We start from the raw sequence: 24,180 nt of genomic DNA, 5'->3' as shown, positions 1-24,180 counted from the left end.
AACGATTTTAAGCAAAAACCGATGTCTTTGAGTATTTTACACCGATTTTTCCAAAAACCAGTGTCTATGAGCGCAGATTTTCACTCATAGACATCGGTTTTTTAGGCGATGTCTATGAGCGCCTTTTTTTCGTTAATAGACACTGATTTTAACAGCGGTTTTTAAAATCCGGTGTTAATGAACCAAAATAAAATAATTTAATTTTTCCACCAATACTTAGTCAAAATTTGCAGCATTTCACTCTTCCCTCCAAACCTAAACCTATAGCGTCGTCCACCGTATACACTTCACTCTTCCCTCCAACACTTCACTCTTCACTCAGCCTCACCTCCCTCTTCTCCTCTCCAAGCTCTCTGCGGAGATAGATCTGAGAGCTCCCGAGATCCAGTCGCTGTCAGATCTTCCTGTCGATGAGGTAAACTTCCTTCCTCGACCCGGGATCTAGGCGATTTCTTTGCCGCAATGTACCTCTCTTGCATTTTTCGTCGAGATCCAAGGACCTACGATTCTGGATCTGCTATTTTTATCTTCAGATTCTTGCTTAAAGTTACTATGTTTGAGTTTTTTTTTCATTATCTTGTTGGTCCAACAGTGCCTCAGATCAAGCTGCCTTTCCGATCTTGTTGCTCCGTCTGGTAATTTCTCTTTTCTACTTCCAGATCTGTACGATTTCTTTGCTGCATTTAATTTAATTTCTCCTCGGATCCATCTTGTATTAGCTTTGCAGGTTGTGACCTATTGTTTTCACATGCAGAAGGAAGAACTTGCTTTTTCCATTTAGGGTTTACCACTTATTTCGTTTTGGTATTTATTAAATTATTACTTGGTTATGATGTTGAAAAAGCTTAAAATTAGAGTTTTTTTAACTTTCTAGATTCGATTGTTTGGTGTTTATTAAATTATTACTTGGTTATGATGTTAGAGTTCTTTGTTTGAATTTTATGAATCAGAAATGAAAAACTCATGTCGACACTGAGATGGTTCATGATTTCCTCCAGATTGCAGAGAACAGAGCAAGGTCATCAATCAAACAAAGTGGGTGGTCAGGGGTTTTCATTGATTGATTCTCCCCATTGTCATGTTGGAGATAGGTAACAAATGCACTCTAACTAAAGCTTTCGTATCGCCTCCAAACTGTCTATTATATGCCACCAATGGAGCCACCCTCGTGCCCAAAAGCTTTAACCACCACCCGATGTCCTCGCCCTCATGATCTGTATAAGAGAAGAAAATAGAGAGTTAAGAGAGATGCTGGGGACAAAAGACCTGATTTTGGAGAGCTTATTGCGGCAAAGATTGCTTTTTGGGAGAGGTTATTCGCCATTATTGCAGCAAAAATGACGAGGAAGAAAAGGAGAGTAGGCAGCTGCTTTCAAGGTGTTGTTGTCACCAGTGGAATCTTCTGCAACTCGAGCCATTTCTAGCGTTCCAGATTGGGAGTTTGCTCGGCGCCCGCGCCATACGAGTGCAGTCAAGGTGTTTGCTTTCGATCCTGAGAGAAGGATTTGTAACAGAAAACTATGGAAATAATGCTTTTTTTTTGTTTTTGAAAAAAAAATCATGAAGAACTGCTGTTCAAAAGTTGGCATTTTGCTACGAGTGGTTGGCCAACAGCTCAAAGCTTGCCTGAAATAATATCACTCCCTTTCATGTTTTGCCACTACTGTTACCTCTGAAATGCAAAAATAGTATCAGTACTATCACTCATTTGCAAATTGCCAGAGTTTTTTTTAGTATCATCTTAATTTGACTATCTTGCAGGTTAAGAGTTGATCATGAGAAAATTTTGATAATGGGTTGAAGGGAGCATCAGTAGAAGATGGTAGGAGTATTGCAATTCTTCGATTTCGGTCAAACCAGCTCCTCCCGCAAGTTGCTGGCACTCAATCGACACAATAGTGGTGAGATTGCATCTTGCAAGATGTAAATAATGTACATGGACCTATAACTTTCTTTTAAGTTAGAACTCAAGAAAACATATACAAACCTTCAACTTTGTTGCTCGAGTTAAATTATTGAAGATTCCTTCAGTCATATTTTACTATCATAATTCCTGATCTTGCTGCCTTCACAGGTCTTGAACCTCCTAGAAATAGCTTAGAGGTTCCTCCTATGAATACTTATCATAATTTTCAACTAGTTCATGAAGACATTCAAGTAAGTTGTTGGGTTTAAGAATTATTCTTCAGAGTATTCATGGCTTCTTTAGGCAAGCATTTCGCTGATTTAGCAATAAGAGAACCAAAATTACTATCATTTGTGTATATCTGAACGTACATGCTTCTGGTTATGTTTCTGATTTGGTACTTGAGATTTTTCTTTGTCGATTTATGTGAATCTTCTTGTGGGGATTTAACAAGAACCGAGAACAAAAATTGATTCCCTGTTTATATTCACATGATTTCAGTGCTCAAGTTACTATAAAGAGGACATTTGCCAACAATCTCACACCAAAAAATTGATTGCTGTTGAAAGGCTCCACAGAGCATAATAGACCCAGTGGGCTCGATTAATGGGAATGGAGTCACTGCCTTCAGACACCAAGCGTACTATACATCAATTCATCAATAAGTCTCTATTAGCTTTGGGAGATGTGATCTCTGCTCTTGCCTCCAAGAACCCACATATTCCATATAGGTTCCTTCTAATGCTCATAGTCATATGCTTCTATTTTACTATCTAAACTAGTTTGAATTTTTCATTGTACTAAAGGAGAGATGTATTTTGCAGGAACTCTAAGCTAACACATTTGCTCCAGAGCTCTCTAGGTGAGAAAAAACCTTAAGAATATTAAACATCTAGATGTGATGATCTTGTTGTTTAGGTTCAAAAACAACAGCTAGTTTATACCGTTATTTTTATTGCCAGAAGAAAATTTAATGCATTACCCTTCACTGATAATTTTCATTCACAATAGGAGATTGCAAGACACTCATGTTTGCACATATTAGCCCAAGTTCAGCAGATTTAGGTGAAACATTATGCTCACTTAACTTTGCTAACAGAGTCCGAGGCATTGAACATGGTCCTGTCCGAAAGCAGATAGATTTAGCAGAGAGTTTCAAGCTTAAACAAATGGTATATCTGTTTTGACTGCATATTGAGCTACTGTTGCTAGTTTTAAAATTTTGTTCTATTTGACAATACATATGCAGGTTTTGTATCTCCTGCAATTATGTGATGCCTAATAAGAGTTATTGTACAGGCTGATAAGCTCTTTCAGAGTGAAAAAGAAAACATAAGGTTGAATGAAAGCTTGCAATTGATGCAGCTGAAATACGCATCTCGGGAGAATGTTTTCAAAACATTGCAAGATAAGTAAAGTTAGTCAACCTAGTGCAAAAAAGTAAAGTTAGTCATAACAAATTTGTAGTGACCAAATTGCCCACATACTTTTATTAGTCTAGCTTATGAGGAACTTGAATGGCCTCAAGAAGGTGATCCAACTAATAGTAATTGAACCAAATAAAATAGTGTGAATACATTATTTTATATATTCAAAGAAAAATCATAATAATCTACTATGCACCATGCATCACTATATTTAGCTTCTTTCAAATCAATTGCATTATAACATATTATTTCAAATGTGCAGATCAAAGAAGCTGAGCAAATAAGTAAAAATTACCAGCAAAAGGTTACTTATCTCATTTTCAATCTCTATTTGAGTAGAATTTACAGCATCTTTAATTTTCCTTATGTAAGCAACAAACTGCTTTATATCCATATTGACTATTTTATTCTATTCAGGTAAGAGAACTGGAGAATCAATTAAATGGTGAGAGGACAACCAAGAAGGATGTTGCAAAGTTCCCAAAGCCTCCAGTGGCTCCTATAAGATGGATGCCTCCTTTACAAAGAATCACCAATCAGTTGTCACCCTCAGGACATCAAACAAGCAGAGGTGCCCATCTAGTAATAGATAAAGAGAATTATCTATTAACAAATAAAACTACTGGGAAAGATTTAGTTAAATCTCTGCACGAAGCAAGAAGGATAACGTTGCACCAGTAAGAAGAATATTTGTGTACTATCTATTACCTTTTGATGTTGTAAGAAGCAGAGTTATGTGTAATTTGTCGATACTGACTTGATGTGCATAATATCTACTATCTTTTTATGTTGTAAGAAGAATATTTATGTTTTGGTTATATGGATATTGACTTGGTGTGTTTAGATACATCGGTGCATTTTTATTTGTGATTTTCTTAGTGAATTAATAATATTAACTGATCCGGATGTAATTGAGGACATGAGGGGAAATAAGGAGAAGAAGGAGGGCATTGGTGTCATTTAGTAGTTGAGGGCTTTTAGGGCTTTGAGTGCTTTTAAGCACTGCGGACAGTAGCATCGAGGGCAGGGGTTTTTTCATTGGTTTCATGCTCGAGCCCGCCGCCAAGAAGAGGACTTCTTCCTCTCACGCTACAGGCCAGCGCCAAGGTCGGCGCCGGCCACTCATTTCCTCCTCCTATATACTTCTTTCCTTCCGTTCTCTCCATACCAGCGCCGCCACTGGAGGGGCGTTTTGCAGGAGGCGGCCAAGCACAGAAGGGAGGTCTGGCCGCCGCACACAGGAAGGACTTTCCTTCCTCAACCTCTCCGATGCTTCCCACCGTTGGACTTGCACTGCCACCGGCGATAGGCACTCCCAGCTGCCTCCTTCTCTCCGCTGCCATCGGGCTCGAGGGCTTCGTGTGTGATCTTGCCGCCGCTGCTAGGAGAAGGAGAAGATGGACTTCTCCTTATTCTTTCACCACTGCTGCCGGACATATCTACTGGCGACGACCGCCCTTAGAGCCACCTCCTCCCTTTTCTTTCGACCCTGGCGCATCCCGCCATGGCTGCTAGCGTCTCACGCCGTCACCGCCGCCTCTAGCGTCCGCTACAGTGACTCCCAGTGACCACCACAGCCGCCTCTAGTGGCTATCGTCACCTCTTCCTACACACACCACCACCTACAGCTGCTACTATCGCTTCTCGTGGCTACTGCCGTCTACGGCGACTTCGGGGGTCGCCGTCGACACTTCCGGGCAGTCGTCGTCCAAGTGCTCAGGTATCATACTATTTGTATACTCCGGCCTGCGAGCCGAGACTGGGTTCGGCCTTCGTGCCGTGGTTATATTCCGGCCTGCGTGCTGCTGTTGTATGCCGACTTGCGAGCCGAGGTTGTAGTCGGACCATGCTTCACCTTGTGGATCCATATCACGTCCGGCTTTGAGCCACCAAAGCCGGCTACTCACCAGGCGGACATTCACCTGCTATTCAAGGCCGCGACGACCCGATCAGCACCACGACCAGTTCACTCGTCCATCCGAGGGCGCCCCCCTGGGCCAGGGTACGTTCTCGTACTCGGTATATGTTCATTTTATTGCTATACTATTATGTGGTTACTTATATGTCTGTGGGATTCGCCTCGAGCACCGAGGTACCAGAGACCGGGGGAACCCGGTCGCTGGATACAGGTACAGTTGACCGGAGGAGGACTTCTGACGATCTGGTCAACGTAGAGGACAGCTCACCACCGGGTCAAGAGGATGCGGTCAACCCTCCAGACACGTCATTCCGGCAGGTTCGTCTTCTCAGCTTCCAGACAGGATCAATTTGGCGCCGTCTATGGAACGCGCCTGATCTGGAACGTGAAGATGGACGATGCCGGAGAGTTCTGCCATTCTCATAACCCCGGTCAGTTTTTCCGTTATTCATTCTTTGTCAGTTATATGATTTGCATTAGTTCCTCGGTCGAAGACCCCCGAGCCGATCGGCCGGGCGGATTATATACGAGCCACAGGCTCGATGGTGAAGTCCCCCGAGCCGATCCGCTGGGAGGATTATATACGAGCCCGTGGCTGCCACGGGCTCGATGGTGAAGACCCCCGAGCCGATCGGCCGGGCGGATTATATACGAGCCACACGCTCGATGGCGAAGACCCCCAAGCCGATCGGCCGGGCGGATTATATACGAGCCACACGCTCGATGGCGAAGACCCCCGAGCCGATCGGCCGGGCGGATTATATACGAGCCACACGCTCGATGGTGAAGACCCCCGAGCCGATCGACCGGGTGGATTATATACGAGCCCGTGGCTGCCACGGGCTCAATGGCGAAGACCCCCGAGCCGATCGGCCGGGCGGATTATATACGAGCCACACGCTCGATGGCGAAGACCCCCGAGCCAATCGGTCGGGCGGATTATATACGAGCCACAAGCTCGATGGCAAAGACTCTCGAGCCGATCGACCGGGCGGATTATATATGAGCCACACGCTCGATGGTGAAGACCCCTGAGCCGATCGGTCGGGCGGATTATATACGAGCCCGTGGCTGCCACGGGCTCGATGGCGAAGACCCCCGAGCCGATCGGCCGGGCGGATTATATACGAGCCACACGCTCGATGGAGAAGACCCTCGAGCCGATCGGCCGGGTGGATTATATGCGAGCCACACGCTCGATGGCGAAGACCCCCGAGCCGATCGGCCGGGCGGATTATATACGAGCCACACGCTCGATGGTGAAGACCCCCGAGCCGATCGGCCGGTGGATTATATATGAGCAGTAGTTCCTCCGGAGAAGACCCCTGAGCCGATCGGTCGGGCGGATTATATACGAGCCACAGGCTCGATGGCGAAGACCCCCGAGCCGATCGGCCGGGCGGATTATATACGAGCCACAGGCTCGATGGCGAAGACCCCCGAGCCGATCGGCCGGGCGGATTATATACGAGCCACACGCTCGATGGGGAAGACCCCCGAGCCGATCGGCCGGGCGGATTATATACGAGCCCGTGGCTGCCACGGGCTCGATGGCGAAGACCCCCGAGCCGATCGGCCGGGCGGATTATATACGAGCCACACGCTCGATGGCGAAGACCCCCGAGCCGATCGGCCGGGCGGATTATATACGAGCCACACGCTCGATGGCGAAGACCCCCGAGCCGATCGGCCGGGCGGATTATATACGAGCCACACGCTCGATGGCGAAGACCCCCGAGCCGATCGGCCGGGCGGATTATATACGAGCCACACGCTCGATGGTGAAGACCCCCGAGCCGATCGGCCGGGCGGATTATATACGAGCCCGTGGCTGCCACGGGCTCGATGGCGAAGACCCCCGAGCCGATCGGCCGGGCGGATTATATACGAGCCACACGCTCGATGGCGAAGACCCCCGAGCCGATCGGCCGGGCGGATTATATACGAGCCACACGCTCGATGGCGAAGACCCCCGAGCCGATCGGCCGGGTTTGAATTAGCCCTCAGGGCCGTCTAGCCCAGACGTTAAACCGTAGAGTCGAACCGGCGACTATAAAAACCCCGGCTTGAAGACCGTCTAGCCCAGACGTTAAACCGTAGAGTCGAACCGACGACTATAAAACCCCGGCTTGAAGACCGCTGCATGGACTAGCTATCAGATATTCTATCTCCCCCGTTCGGGGTCGAGCGGACGTTAAACCGTAGAGTCGAACCGGCGACTATAAAAACCCCGGCTTGAAGACCGTCTAGCCCAGACGTTAAACCGTAGAGTCGAACCGGCGACTATAAAAACCCCGGCTTGAAGACCGTCTAGCCCAGACGTTAAACCGTAGAGTCGAACCGGCGACTATAAAACCCCGGCTTGAAGACCGCTGCATGAACTAGTTATCAGATATTCTATCTCCCCCGTTCGGGGTCGAACGATTATCACTGGCCTCAAGCCAGCTTATCAGCATATCGTATTTCTTATCTCCCCCGATCGGGGTCGAGCTATCATCGATGGTCGTGGGCAGGATCAACTGGACCAGGATATCTCTGGGCTTTGCGCTTATTCGGCTCACGACACTCCAGCGCTGTTGGCGCATGATACGCCCGTATGGCACCGACCATTTAGTTTACTCGATTGCTGGGTGGCACCTTACGATCGCCCGTTGACTATTATTGAGGCTGCGCAGTCAGCACTTTCATAGCCGTCCGATCGACATCATTCCGATCGCCCGCTCGGCATCTATTATTCCGATCGACATCATTCCGATCGCACGCTCGACATCTATTATTCCGATCGACATCAGCTCGATCGCACGCCCGACATCGTTCGTTCGACATCGATTTCCGTTCCTATGAGTGCTTGGTCAGCACCTTCGTGGTCGCACGCACGACATCGTCCGTCCGGCATCTAGCCGTCCGATCGACATCATTCCGATCACTCGCTCAGCATCTTCGTTGTTGTGTGCCCAGCATCGTCATCGCTCGCAGAGATGTTTTTGTTTCTCATCCGGCATCTCCGCAGTCGCGCACTCAGCATCGCTTGTCTGCTCGGTCTACTCGGCATCAATATGTCGCTCGGTCGGCATTAGGTCATTTGTCTTGGTATTATTTCTCGTAACTCGCTCATAATCTTCGTAGCCATCTGGTCAGTATCTCTTGGTCGTTTGCGCGATCACGCCGATCACTTTTCTCCACGTCGCTCGAACGTCTACTCGATATCACTCAGTCTTGCTCGGCGCTTGATCGATTTTTTGACATCCGGTGGGCACCATTTTTCACCGTTCGGTCGACACATGTTTTTTTTCCACTCGGCCAAGGACGTGTCATTTTGGCAGCACTCGCCTCATTCATCGTTCCGCTCGGCACGATTATCATTTCATATGACACTATTACTATAGCGACCGCTCGGGAGACATTATGTGAGGGGTTCAACAATTTGACTTCGATATGGAGGGTGATTTTGCCTCTGCATTAGACTGTCCAGTCAGTCGGACTCACGCCTCCTTCGACTAGACTTGAAGGGGAGGCTTGTGATCCGGATATAATTGAGGACATGAGGGGAAATAAGGAGAAGAAGCAGGGCATTGGTGTCATTTAGTAGTTGAGGGCTTTTAGGGCTTTGAGTGCTTTTAAGCACTGCGGACAGTAGCATCGAGGGCAGGGGTTTTTTCATTGGTTTCATGCTCGAGCCCGCCGCCAAGAAGAGGACTTCTTCCTCTCATGCTACAGGCCAGCGCCAAGGTCGGCGCCGACCACTCATTTCCTCCTCCTATATACTTCTTTCCTTCCGTTCTCTCCATACCAGCGCCGCCACTGGAGGGGCGTTTTGCAGGAGGCGGCCAAGCACAGGAGGGAGGTCTGGCCGCCGCACACAGGAAGGACTTTCCTTCCTCAGCCTCTCCGATGCTTCCCACCGTTGGACTTGCGCTGCCACCGGCGATAGGCACTCCCAGCTGCCTCCTTCTCTCCGCTGCCATCGGGCTCGAGGGCTTCGTGTGTGATCTTGCCGCCGCTGCTAGGAGAAGGAGAAGATGGACTTCTCCTTATTCTTTCACCGCTGCTGCCGGACATATCTACCGGCGACGACCGCCCTTAGAGCCACCTCCTCCCTTTTCTTTCGACCCCGGTGCATCCCGCCATGGCTGCTAGCGTCTCACGCCGTCACCGCCGCCTCTAGCGTCCGCTACAGTGACTCCCAGTGACCACCACAACCGCCTCTAGTGGCTATCGTCACCTCTTCCTACACACACCACCACCTACAGCTGCTACTATCGCTTCTCGTGGCTACTGCCGTCTACGGCGACTTCGGGGGTCGCCGTCGACACTTCCGGGCAGTCGTCGTCCAAGTACTCAGGTATCATACTATTTGTATACTCCGGCCTGCGAGCCGAGACTGGGTTCGGCCTTCGTGCCGTGGTTATATTCCGGCCTGCGTTCTGCTGTTGTATGCCGACTTGCGAGCCGAGGTTGTAGTCGGACCGTGCTTCACCTTGTGGATCCATATCACGTCTGGCTTTGAGCCACCAAAGCCGGCCGTCTACTCACCAGGCGGACATTCACCTACTATTCAAGGCCGCGACGACCCGATCAGCACCACGACCAGTTCACTCGTCCATCCGAGGGTGCCCCCCTGGGCCAGGGTACGTTCTCGTACTCGGTATATGTTCATTTTATTGCTATACTATTATGTGGTTACTTATATGTCTGTGGGATTCGCCTCGAGCACCGAGGTACCAGAGACCGGGGGAACCCGGTCGCTGGATACAGGTACAGTTGACCGGAGGAGGACTTCTGACGATCTGGTCAACGTAGAGGACAGCTCACCACCGGGTCAAGAGGATGCGGTCAACCCTCCAGACACGTCATTCCGGCAGGTTCGTCTTCTCAGCTTCCAGACAGGATCATTAACTTAATTTTATGATTTTCTTGGTGATAATATTGGTTTTTCACTATTTCGGAAATCGAATTTGTGTCATTAAATAATACTGATATTACATCGATTTTCCACCGCTGCAAAACCGGTGTCATTAACTTATATTACATCGATCGTATACTGCTGCCAAAACTGGTGTTATTAATATATAATATTACATCAGTTTTACACCCGATGTCGTTAAGTGATACTACACCGATTTTAACCCGATGTCTAAAATGGCAGACCTTTTACATCGCCTTCATAGACATCGGTTAAAAATGTAATAGACATCGGTGGAAAACCGATGTCTTTAAGGGTTTTTGTTATAGTGAACCTAATTGCATTTAATCAAAACTAGAACTTAACTAAATTGAAAGAACAAGACAAAGCAAAAATTAACCGAACTAAAATGCATCAAAATTGAACCTAACTACTGGTTGAAGCATTTCATCAAACATGTTGTGAGCATTGATCAAATTGAACATTATACGTGCAACTTAAACATGGAAGATCAAGTTAATATAAGCATTTAACCACAATTCATCAACAAAAGCAAACATAAGTAATGAACAGGAAATAAACTAAAAATTTCAACCACAATTCACACTTCCGCTCCCGATTATAACGACTACCCTCGTCGTCACACGAAGACCCGACTCGGAACCCCCAAAGTCAGTGGACAGATGCAATCTGCTGGAATGCTGCACACTTCGACAACAGTGAGGATGATGAACGAATCCTCCAGCGAGAACCCCTCTACTGGAAGCTGATCGGAAGTGGAGATGGAATCACAGCCGCTGCCTTCTTCTTGCTATCGCCTGACCCCAGAAGGCAGGAGTGAAGGAAGAACGTCAGGAGGTGAAAGTCCTTGTTAGAGAACCCCTCCGGCAAGGTGGAGTTGGTCTGATCTGTCGTCGAAGGTTGCTGCCCCTTGCCGAGTTTGCTGTTATCACTCGCCACTGGAAACTGAGAAGGAGAAAAGAGTGACTATGGTTGGCCGACCGGCGACAGTAAAGAGAAGAAGAGAGGCCGCCGGCCGGAGAGAAGAAAGAAGAGGAAGAAGGAAGCGCCGGTGGGGAAGTCTCCGCGAGCCCTAGATGCCGCGGGAAGAAGAAATGCGAACAGAATCTGGATTTTGGGCTACTGTTCCTGTCCGCGTGAAAGGTAAGGGAGCTTTTCTCTCTTGCGATCTAGGACGCCCATCTTGATAAAGGAGGTGGATGAAGATCTAGCCGTTTGATCTTGTTGATGAAGAGATGAGTGGTCCGGATCAAATTGCCTTCTTGCTTGGATCCAATGGTTTATATCATTTTAGATCCGTATCAAGGGTAGGATGCTTAGATCAGAATGAAGGAGCAAGATCTCTTTTGATCTAGATCAACAGTCCTCACTGATTCAGCTTAATCTTCTCCATTTGACTTCAAAATCAAGCCAAATTCAATCCGGCTTGACCCTAATCCACGACTCTTTGAATTTCCTACAAAATCACATAAAAAAAATATGAAATTAAATTTCACAATTTGTAAGAAATTTATAATTAAGTCCAAAATAAATCCTACTCATAAAACATAACATAAACACAATATTAAGCATGTGAGAAGGTAAAAATACTAAGTTTAAGAGCTAAAATAACCAATAAAAATGCTCATTATCAAGTACAAGAGTCATCCAATGGCTATAGAGGTTTGAGATACAAATCCAAGGCTAAGAAGGATGTAATATCTTATCATAAGGTTCCATATAACTATGGAACCAATCCTAGGTCTAGGAGTCAAGTCAAGGATATAAGGGAAGTTATCCCTAGGAGTATTTGTGCAACAACAAATGTGACTAAGACTTCTAAGAAGTCTAAGAAAGTCACTAACAAGGTTACAAGGGAAGCTATCCTTAGAGTTGACCTAGAGAAGGTGACCAAGGTTTCTAAGAAGCCTAACAAGATCATCAGGAAGGTATTTAGGGAAGTTATCTCTAGTGAGTACCTAGAGCATCCAAGGAGCACCAATAGGTTTTGGGTTCCTAGGAGCATCTTCTCTACCCCTTAGATGGATTTGAGAGTGTTAACTCTAATTGTAAGGATAGTTAACTCAACTTTGATGAAGTTGACACTCGGAGAACATTTTCAAGGTTATTGTTAACTTTTGAAAATGAAGTGGATTATCATTTATGTTGGGATAATTTCCCTAGGTCAAGGTTGACCAGTTTGACTAAGCTTGAGTTGAGTCAATCTTAAGTCAGGATTTGAATTTTGATGTTTGACAATATAAGGAGATTACTGGAGCAATCGTCCGGTTATGGAGATGGTCAAAGTATTGACGGGTTGATGAAAATACAAGTCAAGTAGGTCAAGGTTGACAGGAGACTTGACTTTGAAAGTCCTAGTGAGGAGCTAGGCAGGAGAAAGTCCTTGTGAGGAGCCAGACAATTGGAAAGTCCTGGTGAGGAGCCAGGCAAGTGGAAAGTCCTGGTGAGGAGTCAGGCAGTTGGAAAGTCCAAGTGTGATCTTGGCAAAGGTGAAAGTCCTGGTGAGGAGCCAGGCAATATTGGAAAGTCCAAGTGTGATCTTGGCAAAGGGTGTAAGTCCAAGCATGTGGTCTTGGCAGGGTAAGTCCTGGTATGACTTGGCAAGGAAGAACTCAACAACTAGGATGAGGCTGAAGGAAGCTCCTGAAGGCAAGGCGTTAAGGATGGGAGATATCCGAGGGACGCAAGGCTGATGGAGGAGGCTAGAAGGCTAGTTCAAGGTTGGTCAGGTGTGGCCAAATGCTAGGCATGGAGACCCAACAGGTCACGATTGACCGGGAGTTGGGTGAAGGACTTTGGACTTGAGTTTGAGTCAAGTTCAGAGTATTCAATCGATCTGACATCGATTGAACAGGGTCGAAATCGATCGGTCAATCGATTTGGACTATGCTGCGATTGTGGGAAGGCCCAATCGATCGGCCGATCGATTGGGATGTGAAATCGCGAGCACAGAGGCTTTCCCAATCGATCGGGCGATCGATTGGGAGCTGTCAATCGATCGGTCGATCGATTGGGCAGCAGAAGCTCTCACGCGGATGCGAGAGCACAAAAAGGTTCTGAATCGATCGGGCGATCGATTCAGGAAGTCCCAATCGATCGGTCAATCGATTGGGAAGTAATCGTTGCACAGGATGCAGGTGATGGACGACTGTGATGGAGCAGTGTTGACGAGGCAATCGATTGGGGATGAATTTGATTGTTTGGGAGCACTGTTTAAAGCCTGGACGAAGCATTTTCTTCGCTAGATTTTTGCAGTCTTCTTCCTGCGATTGTTCGGTGATCTTCAACGACTTTCTCCGATCTTCACTGTCAATTCTTGAAGGCTCTTGGGAGTGTTCTCTCAAGGTTCAAGAGGCAATAACAAGCAACAAGTAAGCAAGAAGAGAGTGTTTTTACTTGTATTTGTAGTTCTTCTTCTTGTGTGAGTTGTTTGTGTGTGTGAGAATTTGTATAAGGCTTCTCCGCCTTCGGCTGCGACCGAGAAGGAGGGTTTTCATATTGGAGGAGTGTGTCGTGTGTGAATCCTTAGATTAGTTACCTCTTCTTGAGGTGGATACCAAGAAAATCTACTTGTTAACATTGTGTAAGTCTTGTATTTTATTTCCGCTGCATATCATCATCAAGACGAAGTAAACCGACGTAAGCACGATGAAATACTATTCACCCCCTCTAGCGGGCACATCGGTCCCAACAATTTACTCTTTGGAAGAGTAAAATGTGCCAAAACTTGAGGAATTGGAATTCAATTTAAATTGGCACAATTGAGAAAAGTATATGAAAATACCAAGTTGGTATTTGGGTATTTTCTTAGGAAGTTAAGGGCCAATTTAGGCCTTAATTTAAAATGATTACTCTTTGAAAGAGTAAAGTGTGCCAAACTTTGAGCAATTATGCTTAATTTAAATTGACACAAATTAAGAAAAGCAAAAGAAATGTCAAAATTGGGAGTTTGACATTTTCTTAAGAAAAAATGGGCAATCTAGCATTTAAATTTAAGTCAGCTAAGGTTAAGGATACTTAGATAGGTAATCTAGGTATATTTTATTTATGCTAATTTGCCATGATTGTTTGCCCATCATATGCCATGACATCATATTTTGCATTCATGCTTATTATGAAAAATACAAAAATACCATGTCATGTCATACATACATCATGTAATTATAGCAGATTTTCTTTTGAAAATTATTCATTTTGATGTGTACCATATATCATCATATATTATTTTAATTTCCTTGCAATTAAGGACAAATGACATTTATTAACAAGTAACATCCTAGATAGATGTTCATAATCTAAAATGCCTAGATAGATATGCATGATCCTTAGCTTAGGGCAAAATCAAATTTCACATTTCACAAAGAACTATAAGGTGGCTTGTATGTGCTTTAGTACACATTAGATACAAGTGAGATGTCAAGATGATGAACTAAACTCAAGATGATGATTTAGTGCATTCTTTTTTAGTTTAAGGTTCATCAAAACACATAGTTATGTATTTTCTAATCATTGGGAAAGCTAATGTACAAGTCATGTGCATTGAGCCCAAAGAATATGGTTGGATATTGGTAAAAATAATTTTAAATATACTTTTGAAAACCTTGGTGAAGGCTATCTTTTGATAGTAATCATCATTGAATAGTTAAGCACAAACTTAGAAGAAGCATTGAAGTTTTTGCAAGTTTCCAATTTTTTGTCAAATTTTGAAACTATGAAGTATTTTCTTAGAAAACTATTTTTCCATGATAGTATATACCCTAAATAGTGTCTACAAAAGTTTTCATAATTTTTAGAATTTTGTAGAATTTCTAGGACATTTCTGAAATTTGTCCTAGAAATTCGGCTGAAATTGAATTTCAGAATTTCAGAAACTCAATCGATCAACCGATCGATTGGGAAGCCTCAATCGATCAGCCGATCGATTGAGATGCATTTCTTCGTGAGCAGAGCCTCGCTGGATCGATCAACCGATTGATTCAATCTGCATGGATCGATCAGTGGATTGATTCAGAGGCAATTTTCATAAACAGAAGCTCGTGGAATCGATCAGGCGATCGATTGAATTGGTTTTAATCGATTGGGACCCAACTTCAATTGATTGGGAATGCTGATTTTGGCTGAGAAAGCCTGATTTCAGCATTTTAAATCATTTTCAGTCTAGGTAACCATTCCTAACCCCTTGACACACATTTGTATACATTTAGGGGGAGTTTTTATGATGAAAACTCGAATGGATTGGTTAAGGGAGACTAAGTAGAAGTTTAGGTTGAGGTTTGATTTAAATATTAAAGTTTTGAACCTCAAAACTTCTAAATTTGGGTTTCCTAAAGATTTAGGGATTTCAAGTCATTATTGGTGCAATGACAGAAATTATGAGCATGTCTTTAGGAGGAGTCACTCTCTAAGGACATGGAAATTATTTTCTGAAATCATGGAAGGTAGTATATCCTTCTCTTGAAAAATGCTCAAGGATGAGCATTGGATACAATGAAGGGTATGAGACCTTCATTGTGTTTGTGAAGAGATTTAATGCTCAAGGGTGGACATTGAAAATAATGAAGGGTATGAGACCTTCATTATGGTGTTGTGAACAACGAGTGGAGTTGTGAACAATGGTGAGTAACTTTTCAGGGGGAGAGTTCTTTTTGATGTGTGCCAATGGGGGGAGAAATGTAGGGTTTAAGTTAAACCTTCATACTTAAAGAACCTAAAGAAGGAGTTTGCCTTCTAGGAAAGGGGGAGAATGAAAGAAACCCTCATTCATACTTTGGCATGAAAGGAAGTTGAGGCTACGGGATTAGCCTAACTTAAAGGTATTGTCAAACATCAAAAAAGGGGAGATTGTTGGTGCAATATCCCTAGGTCAAGGTTGACCTGGTTGACTAGGCTTGAGATGGCTCAAGCCTGAGTCTAGATGTTTGGGTTTTGATGTTTGACAATACGTGGAGATTGCAGGTGCAATCATCCGATGGGGTAGATTGCTGGTGCAATTCTCCTCTGGTCAAGGTTGACCAGGTAGGTATGAAGAAGAGTTAAGTAGGTCAAAGAGTTGACTGAATACTTAACTAGGAAAGTCCTAACTAGAGGTTAGGTAGATGAGAAATCCTGGTGAGTGAAACCAGGTGAAAGACCTAGTGAATGAAGTTAGGCAGTTGGAAAGTCCTGGTGAGTGAAGCCGGGCAGTGGAAAGACCTGGTGAGTGAAGCCAGACATGTGAAAATCCTGATGAGTGAAGCCAGGTGAAAGACCTAGTGAGTGAAGTTAGGCAGTTAGAAAGTCCTGGTGAGTGAAGCCAGGCACATGGAAATCCAGGTGGGTTAAGGTTGACTGGACACCTGGTGTGGGAAGTCCAAGTAGGTCAAAGGTTTGACTGGATACTTGACACAAGGAAATCCAGATGGATCAAGGATGACCAGACATCTGATGAAAGGAAGTCCAAGTAGGTCATGAAGGACCAGACACTTAGCACATGACGGTAAGTCCAAGTGGGTCAAGGTTGATCGGATATTTGACACGAGAAGAAAAGTCCAAGTGGGTCATAGGGATTGACCGGACACTTGGTGAAGGAGTCCTAGCAGGTCAAGATTGACCGGATGCTAGGTATGATGTTCCAACAGGTCACGGTTGACCAGATGTTGAAATTGGGGACCCTAGACTTAGTTTTAGCAAGTCAAAGGGTAGCCAATCGATCAACTGATCGATTGAACAGGGGTTTAATCAATCAACCAGTCGATTGGGGTTGTGCTGCGATAAAGTAGTGGCCGAATCGATCGGCCAATCGATTGGGAGCTTATATCGCGCACACAGAAGCTCTCCCAATCGATTAGTCGATCGATAGATCGATTGAGCACCTCTAATCGATCGACCGATCAATTGGGGATGAGATCTCTTGCGCACAGAAGCAAGAAATGCTGGATCGATTGGTCGATCAATTTAGCCAATTCCCAGAGAGCACAGAGGTGCTCTGAGTCGATCGACTGATCGATTCAAAGCCTCCACAATCGATTGAGAGTCATTCAATTGATTGGGATTTGACCGTTGCGCAGGTTATCGCCGTTGGCGAGCGATTTCTTCGACACGGCTTCCAGTTCTTCGATTCCTCTTCACGCGATCTTCTCCACTGCTCACGGCCAGTTCTTGGAAGCTCTTGGGGACAAGTGTTGGTGCACTTCCAAGGTTCAAGAGGCAACAACAAGCAACAAATAAGTAAGAAGAAAGAGTTTTCATTTGTATTCATTGTATTTTTCTTCTTGCGTGTGTTGTATTTGTTGTGTGAGTGTTGTAAGGCTTCTCCGCCTTCAGTAGTTATTGTAAAGGAGTGTTTTTATAGTGAAGAAGTGCTCGCGTGTGTGGATCCTTGGATTAGTCACCTCTTCTTGAGGTGGATACTAAGTAAATCTACGGTGTTAGCATTGTAGAGTGTGTTTCTTTTTGTTTATTCCGCTGCACATCTTCGAAGAAGCACATCAACAAGTGCGATGAGATATTCAACCCCCCCCAATGATAAGATAATCAAATCTACTAAAGACATGTTGAATTCAAGATTTGACATGAAAGACATTAACCTAACTGATATGATTTTAGGAATTAAGATGATTAAAACATCAAAATGACTTATTCCGAGTTAATACCATTATGTGAATAATATTCTTGAGAAATTCACCAAGGGTGATACTATATTGGGATAAACTCCGATAGATACAAGTCAACATCTATCGAAGAATCAAGGAGAAAGTATCTTTCAGATAGAGTACTCTCGAGTGATTGGAAATTTAATATACTAAATAAGTTGTACATGACCAGACTTAACCTATACAGTGAGTAAACTGAGTAGATACATGAGCAATACTGAAGTTGAACACTAAAAAGGGATAATAAGAGTACTGAGGTAATTAAGGTATGCTTGTGAATATGGATACACTATATGAGATATCATGCTGTGATCGAAGAGTACATTGATGTGAATTGCATATTTGATATGAAAGACTCAAAGTTTACAAGTAGATATATATTCATTTTGGGAAGTGCAACCATTTCATGGAAACTGATAATATCTGAAAGCGAGGAAGATGGTGTGCTAGTTAGGTGGCTCTGATGTTGATTGAGAGAAGATGAAGACATTGATGACATGGATGAACCTGCATGGCAAAAATGAAAATTGGGAGGAGAAAACGTTAGTCACCAAGACAGGGAGACGGTCCTTGGCATAGGCACTCTGCCGCTTAAGTTAAAATAGTAACTAAGTGAAAAATAGAGAAGAAGATTAATAGTAGAACAGTAATGTTGATGTGTGTGTGCTTGCGTAGCATATATAATGTACCTGATCAATAGAGAGGACCACCTTTTTATACTGACCATCATAACCTCTACTATAATGAGGTGTTAGGGAATGTCTAGTGTTAGAATATGTTGAAGAAAAGATGAGGTATGACCACCCTTAGAAGAAGGTTCCATTGTGTGCATATGTCGGGGTAGTGGAATATTCCCTGACGAGTAATCGTTATTCTATGAGAGGTTATTACGATTCTTTGACACTGTTGTCTCTTGGAGGAAATTTGGCCGACCCTATATTCGATTGACTATATACTAGGAGACTTATCCTTGAAGAGTGAGAACCTGAGTCTAGAAGGTCCGACTAGCTTTGTATTTGATCGGTTGTATGCTAAGAGACTTGCACAGGAGAAGTAAGGAGCTAAGTCCCGAAAGGTTCGACCGACATTGGGGCCAATCGGCTATATACTGGGAGATTTACCCTTGAAGAGTGGGGAGCTAAGTCTCAAAAGTTCGACTGGCTCTGTATCGAGCCAACTGTATGCTAGGAGACTTGCATAGGAGAAGTGGAGAGCTAAGTCCCGGAAGGTCTGACCGGTGTTGGAATTGACCGACTATATACTGGGAGATTTGCCCTTGAAGAGTGAGGAGCTAAGTCCTGTAAGGTCTGACCAGCGTTGGTGATGACTGGCTACATGCTGGGAGACTTGCCTTGAGAAGTGGGGAGCTAAGTCTCGATGGTCCGACCGGATCTAGGGTCGATCGACTACATACTATAAGTTCATCGAAGACCCATTGATGACTGACCTGGTTGAAGGACAATAGCTGATTAGTCGAAAGTCAACTAGAGACAATCTAGTAGTTGACCCATACCTCATTCTCAGACCAAAACAGTATGAAGGATTTAAGTCTCCATTTGGTGGGCTAAAATGAGATTAACAACAAACACAATAATTGTCATTAAGAAATTAAACTCTAATTAAGTGATATAATGTTTGATGCATGAAGGGGATTTGGTTTATACTATTGGATATTAATTAAATGCGTAAATCTAATAATCTGGTTCCTTAATATTAATGGACTGTTAGCAGGTTATGGACTTTTATGGTGGATGGTTCCTGCAAGATGGGTTTGGTATATAAGAAGAGGAGGTTGATTCAATTTGGTACGTTTTGATTTGGCTCTTCTTCTTCTTCTTTGAACTCTTCTCTACTGAGACCAAGATTTGGTTGTCGCCCACTCTTATAGAAGACTCCGTTGTGCTTTCAGGAATTCATACGATGACAAGGATTAATAACTCTTGCAATGGATTTAGATCGTACTCTTCGCTTATCATTCGATTTTAGTTTTGCTTTATTGATGGATGATAACAATATCTTGGTGGGATCGACCGACTATATACTAGGAGATTTGCCCCTAAAGAGTGAGGAGCTAAGTCCTGGAATGTCCGACCAGCGCTGGTGCCGACCAACTACATGCTGGGAGACTTGCCTTGAGAAGTGGGGAGCTAAATCTCGATGGTCTGACCGGATCTAGGGTCGATCGACTGTATACTGGGAGACTTTCCATTGAAGAGTAGGGAGCTAAGTTCTGGAAGGTCCGACCGACTATATGCTAGGAGATATGCCCTTGAAGATTGGGGAGCTAAGTCTCGAAAGGTCCGACCGGCGCTAGTGCTAACCAGCTATATGCTGGGATACTTTCCCTTGAAAAGTGGGGAGCTAAGTCCCGAAGGTCCGATCGACTCTGGGGCCGACCGACTGTATACTGGGGGACTTGCTCTTGAAAAGTAGGGAGCTAAGTTCCAGAAGGTCCGACTGGTGATGGTGCTGATCGACTGTATATTGAGAGACTCGTACATCAGAAATGGGGAGCTAAGCCCCTGAAATCCTACCAAGGTTGGTGTCGATCGGCTGTATGCTGGAAGACTTGCAGAGGAGAATTGGAGAGCTAAGTCTCAGAAGTCCTATGCTATTGGGCCGACCGACTGTATACGGGGAGACTTACTCTTAAAAAGTGGGGAGCTAAGTCTTGGAAGTCCGACCGACTATAGGGCCGATCGATTGCACATTGGGAGACTTGCCCTTGGAGAGTGGGGAGTTAAGTTCCAAAGGTGAGTGGTCTGTCCAAACACGTACACCTTGACTGTCTCCTTAACTGCCACCTCATCTTGACTGTAGCTACCACCTCCCATTGACTTTGGCTGTCATATCATTTTTACTATCGACCCCACACTACTCTCGGGTCACCCATAACACGCCGCATCAGAAACCTTCTCAGAAAATTATAATAACCAAATCCATGATGGAATATGACTTTATAACTCTTGACAAATGTGATAAAAAGCTTGAATGACTATGATAATTCTTAGAAAATATTCCTAGATGGCCGAAATCTGTGTTGACAATTTATATATATTGTGATAATCAATTGGAAATTGGTGAGGCACAAAGCTATTTGTATAATGATAAGTCTAGGCATATATGTCGTAGACACAATTCTATTAGACGACTACTTTCAATGGAAGTTATCACTGTTGACTATGTAAAGTCAAAGGATAACCTAACGGATCCGCTAATTAAAGGATTAAACATAGAATTAGTTGCAAGTTCATCGCAAGGGATGTACTCCGATGAAAAATATTGGAGCAATGGAAACCCTACAAGATGACTTTGATATATATATATATCAGAAGAGAAGGTTGATTCAATTTGGTATGTTTTGATTTGGCTCTTCTTCTTCTTCCTTGAACTCTTTTCTATTGAGACCGAGCGCTCACTCTTACAGAAGACTCCGTTGAACTTTCAGGAATTCATATGATAACAAGGATTAATGACTCTTGCAATGGATTTAGATCAGTACTCTTCACCTATCATTTGATTTTAGTTTTGCTTTATTGATGGATGATAACAATATCTTGTTGTGGATGCATCATTGATTTAATTCAATGTATGGTTATTGCTTTCATAGTAATCATTCTCATGCTACTTCTTCGGCAGTCAAGAAGATGAAATTAAACAGATCCATAAGTTCAAGAGAGAAAAGTCTCATTTGTATTGTTTTCACCTGCATAGTAGTTATGTCAGATTGTTAAGTTTGGCGGAAGAGGTTATTAATAAGTGTTTTACTGAATTTTGTAGAGTGGATGGGAATAAAAATTCGTGTGGATTCTAATAGCATGATTTGATAGAGTGAACCTTATCAGACACCACTAATGAAATTCAAAATAGATAAGATATGGTGTTCATCAGGTAGCTAGAAAATTGTCCTGGTTTTATTCTAAATTTTTGTAATGGGCAATCATTTGCTATCTAAAGACCCTATTCAAGAGCACTAATGAGCAACAAAAGCTGACTCATTCATGTAGAAAGCTCGATGTTGTTACTTGGATCTGATTATTCCTTTTGTATTTGTATCTTTATCTATGTTCTTCCATCATGCCTTGCAACAACAGGCATTATATATACTGCAGAGTTTTCCTACTGAACAATCACGTACGTGCTTCCATTGAATAGCTTAAACAAATTAATCATGCTTACAAGTTTGATAAATTGGTGCAATCCCAACAACATGAATTATTGATGACTAGTTATTTATATATTTTTAGACGAACAACATTAATTATTGATGATGCTGAGTAACTCTCACGCATTGGAAGCCAAACTCTCCTGCCGACGCTTCCTTTCGTTCGACAACTTCTTGGCGAAGTAGACGAGTCGATCTCCGTTCGATGTGGTTCCTCCCTTCCCATCCACCACCGGCTCCGACAGGCCTGTCTCCAGGTTCACCCTCGACACCGGCTTCTCCAGCAGTTTCTTCCCGATCTCCACCAAATTCTGTAAGTTCTTCTCCGTCGACTTATCCACCGAAGTCGCATCACCAGTCAAAGTATCGTCCTATATATATATATATCATTTAGTTTATTAATTTGTTTGTTTTATTCAATTCGGTGAGATTTTACAATGAATGATTAATTATAATTTTGTTAAATGGGTACCTGTATGCGAAAGTAACGGCCTTCACTGTCCTGTGCCTGAAAAACATGTGCTAGATGGATATCCACCATGTCGGAGCTCGCCTGGGAGAAAATGTCGATGATGGGAGTGTTTCCTCCGTTGTATAACCAACCGAGCAAGCCCCATCGAGCGCTCGTCTGTGCGCTATAATTCTCCTCCTGTTTGGGTGTTCCGGTCCCGATCGAGACCACCAGAAACCGACTGTAGTCGACCGGTTCGTACGAGTCGAAATCCGTGTTCGATTTCAGAATCTGCTTCGTCACTTGGCTCATGGCGGATAACGTCTGTTCATGATCAACGGCACATATAAGAACTAGCTAGCTCCTAGATTAATTACGAGCAGAATATCTATTTAGATGCGCGCGGGTGTGTGAATTTACTGGGTTATTTGCCGCCACGCCGCCGTCGATGAGGTTGAAGCTCTTCGTCGTTCCTTGATCGTCATGGGTTTCAAAGTAATGCCCCGGGAGGTATGTGGGGGCGGCGGAGGTGCTGATGCAGATGTCCGACAGAAGAGCGTTCTTCAACGGATTCTTCTCCGTCTGCGAACAAAACATTGATCACCATCGATATACCTATAAAATAATCTTCATTCCCAAGAAGTATTAATTCGTTTAATTACCTCATAAGTGGAGAAGATGATGGGTTGAGAAATTTTGATGTCAAAAGTTGGGATGACGATGTTGGTCAAAGTTTGACTTAATTTTGTGTCGCCTAAGAGTTCTTGAATCTTGGTGTGAAGGTACTTGCCATTGTATTTTGGTCCAGCGAAAGCATCAACCAAGTTCAGTGCTGAACTCAGGAACCCAGACCTGAAATAAATAAATAAATAGTAAAATTCATAAATTAATTTTGATCCTTCATCCTAATTATCCAAAATTTTGTCATATATATATATATATATATATATATATATAGATGATTCTAACCTTTGCTGTGGAAAAATCTTGGGACTGTGATCCAAATAGAACTGAACAATGTCCTTGGCGGTGAACAGTGGTTTGTTATTCTCTCCGGGAGCGGCGAGCATGGTGGCGACAAGGCCACCGGTGCTCGTGCCGGAGATCACGTCGAAGTAGTCCGCTATTCTCGCATCAGGTCCGTCGAGTTTCTGCAACACCGAGAATTAATATAATTAACTTGAATCTCTCGGTACGTCGATCGGATATTTATGACTGCATATATATATATATATGCGTACCTGCAGTTCTGATTCTAGGAAGTCGATGATCGTCGCGGGGATCAGCCCGCGAACACCGCCGCCGTCGATGGAAAGGACGGTGATCCTCTTCCCGAGGGATGGCGGAGGGTTTGAGTCAGAGGTGGCCGGATCAGTTCCGTCGCTCGCCATGGTGTATATATGATTATTCTTGTTCTTGAGAGAGAGAATATATTTGCGGACCTAAATCAGCTGCTGTGGTAATTCACTGATTGATCGAGAGAAAGAGATCTAGAGATCAATATATAGAACGATCGAAAAGCAGAAAGAGCCCAATAATTTAAGTGGGGGCTTGCCGTTTTAATCATGCAACTATATGAAATCGAAATACATTGAATGAGCTGAAAAACAAAGAAAACGTGCAAATGAGAATCCACCAATAATTTAATTGATGTACGCGTCTTGATGTGATCTTCCGCAAGGCCATGTAAATTTCACATTTTGACTCGAATAAAACTTACTGTTCATATTGAAATGCCCTCTTTAATAGTGTAGAAAA

At 44.0% G+C, this 24,180-nt stretch overlaps 1 protein-coding gene across 1 annotated transcript; it reads right to left on the bottom strand.

The window, feature by feature from the left end:
• Positions 1 to 21,920: 21,920 nt before the first annotated feature.
• Positions 21,921 to 23,908, bottom strand: LOC122017579 (patatin-like protein 2). Its single transcript, XM_042575226.1, has 6 exons — positions 23,664 to 23,908; positions 23,392 to 23,573; positions 23,085 to 23,274; positions 22,843 to 23,004; positions 22,444 to 22,746; positions 21,921 to 22,342 (listed from the first exon to the last, which is right to left on the bottom strand). The coding sequence occupies exons 1-6, from the start codon at positions 23,811 to 23,813 to the stop codon at positions 22,091 to 22,093; spliced, it is 1,239 nt and encodes a 412-aa protein (XP_042431160.1). The 5' UTR covers positions 23,814 to 23,908; the 3' UTR covers positions 21,921 to 22,090.
• Positions 23,909 to 24,180: the final 272 nt, after the last annotated feature.

The sequence above is a fragment of the Zingiber officinale genome, chromosome 8B (genome assembly GCF_018446385.1).
Source record: "Zingiber officinale cultivar Zhangliang chromosome 8B, Zo_v1.1, whole genome shotgun sequence".
Lineage (NCBI taxonomy): Eukaryota > Viridiplantae > Streptophyta > Magnoliopsida > Zingiberales > Zingiberaceae > Zingiber > Zingiber officinale.
Note: the sequence above shows the minus strand (reverse complement) of the source record. Positions and strands in the feature narration are given on the sequence as shown.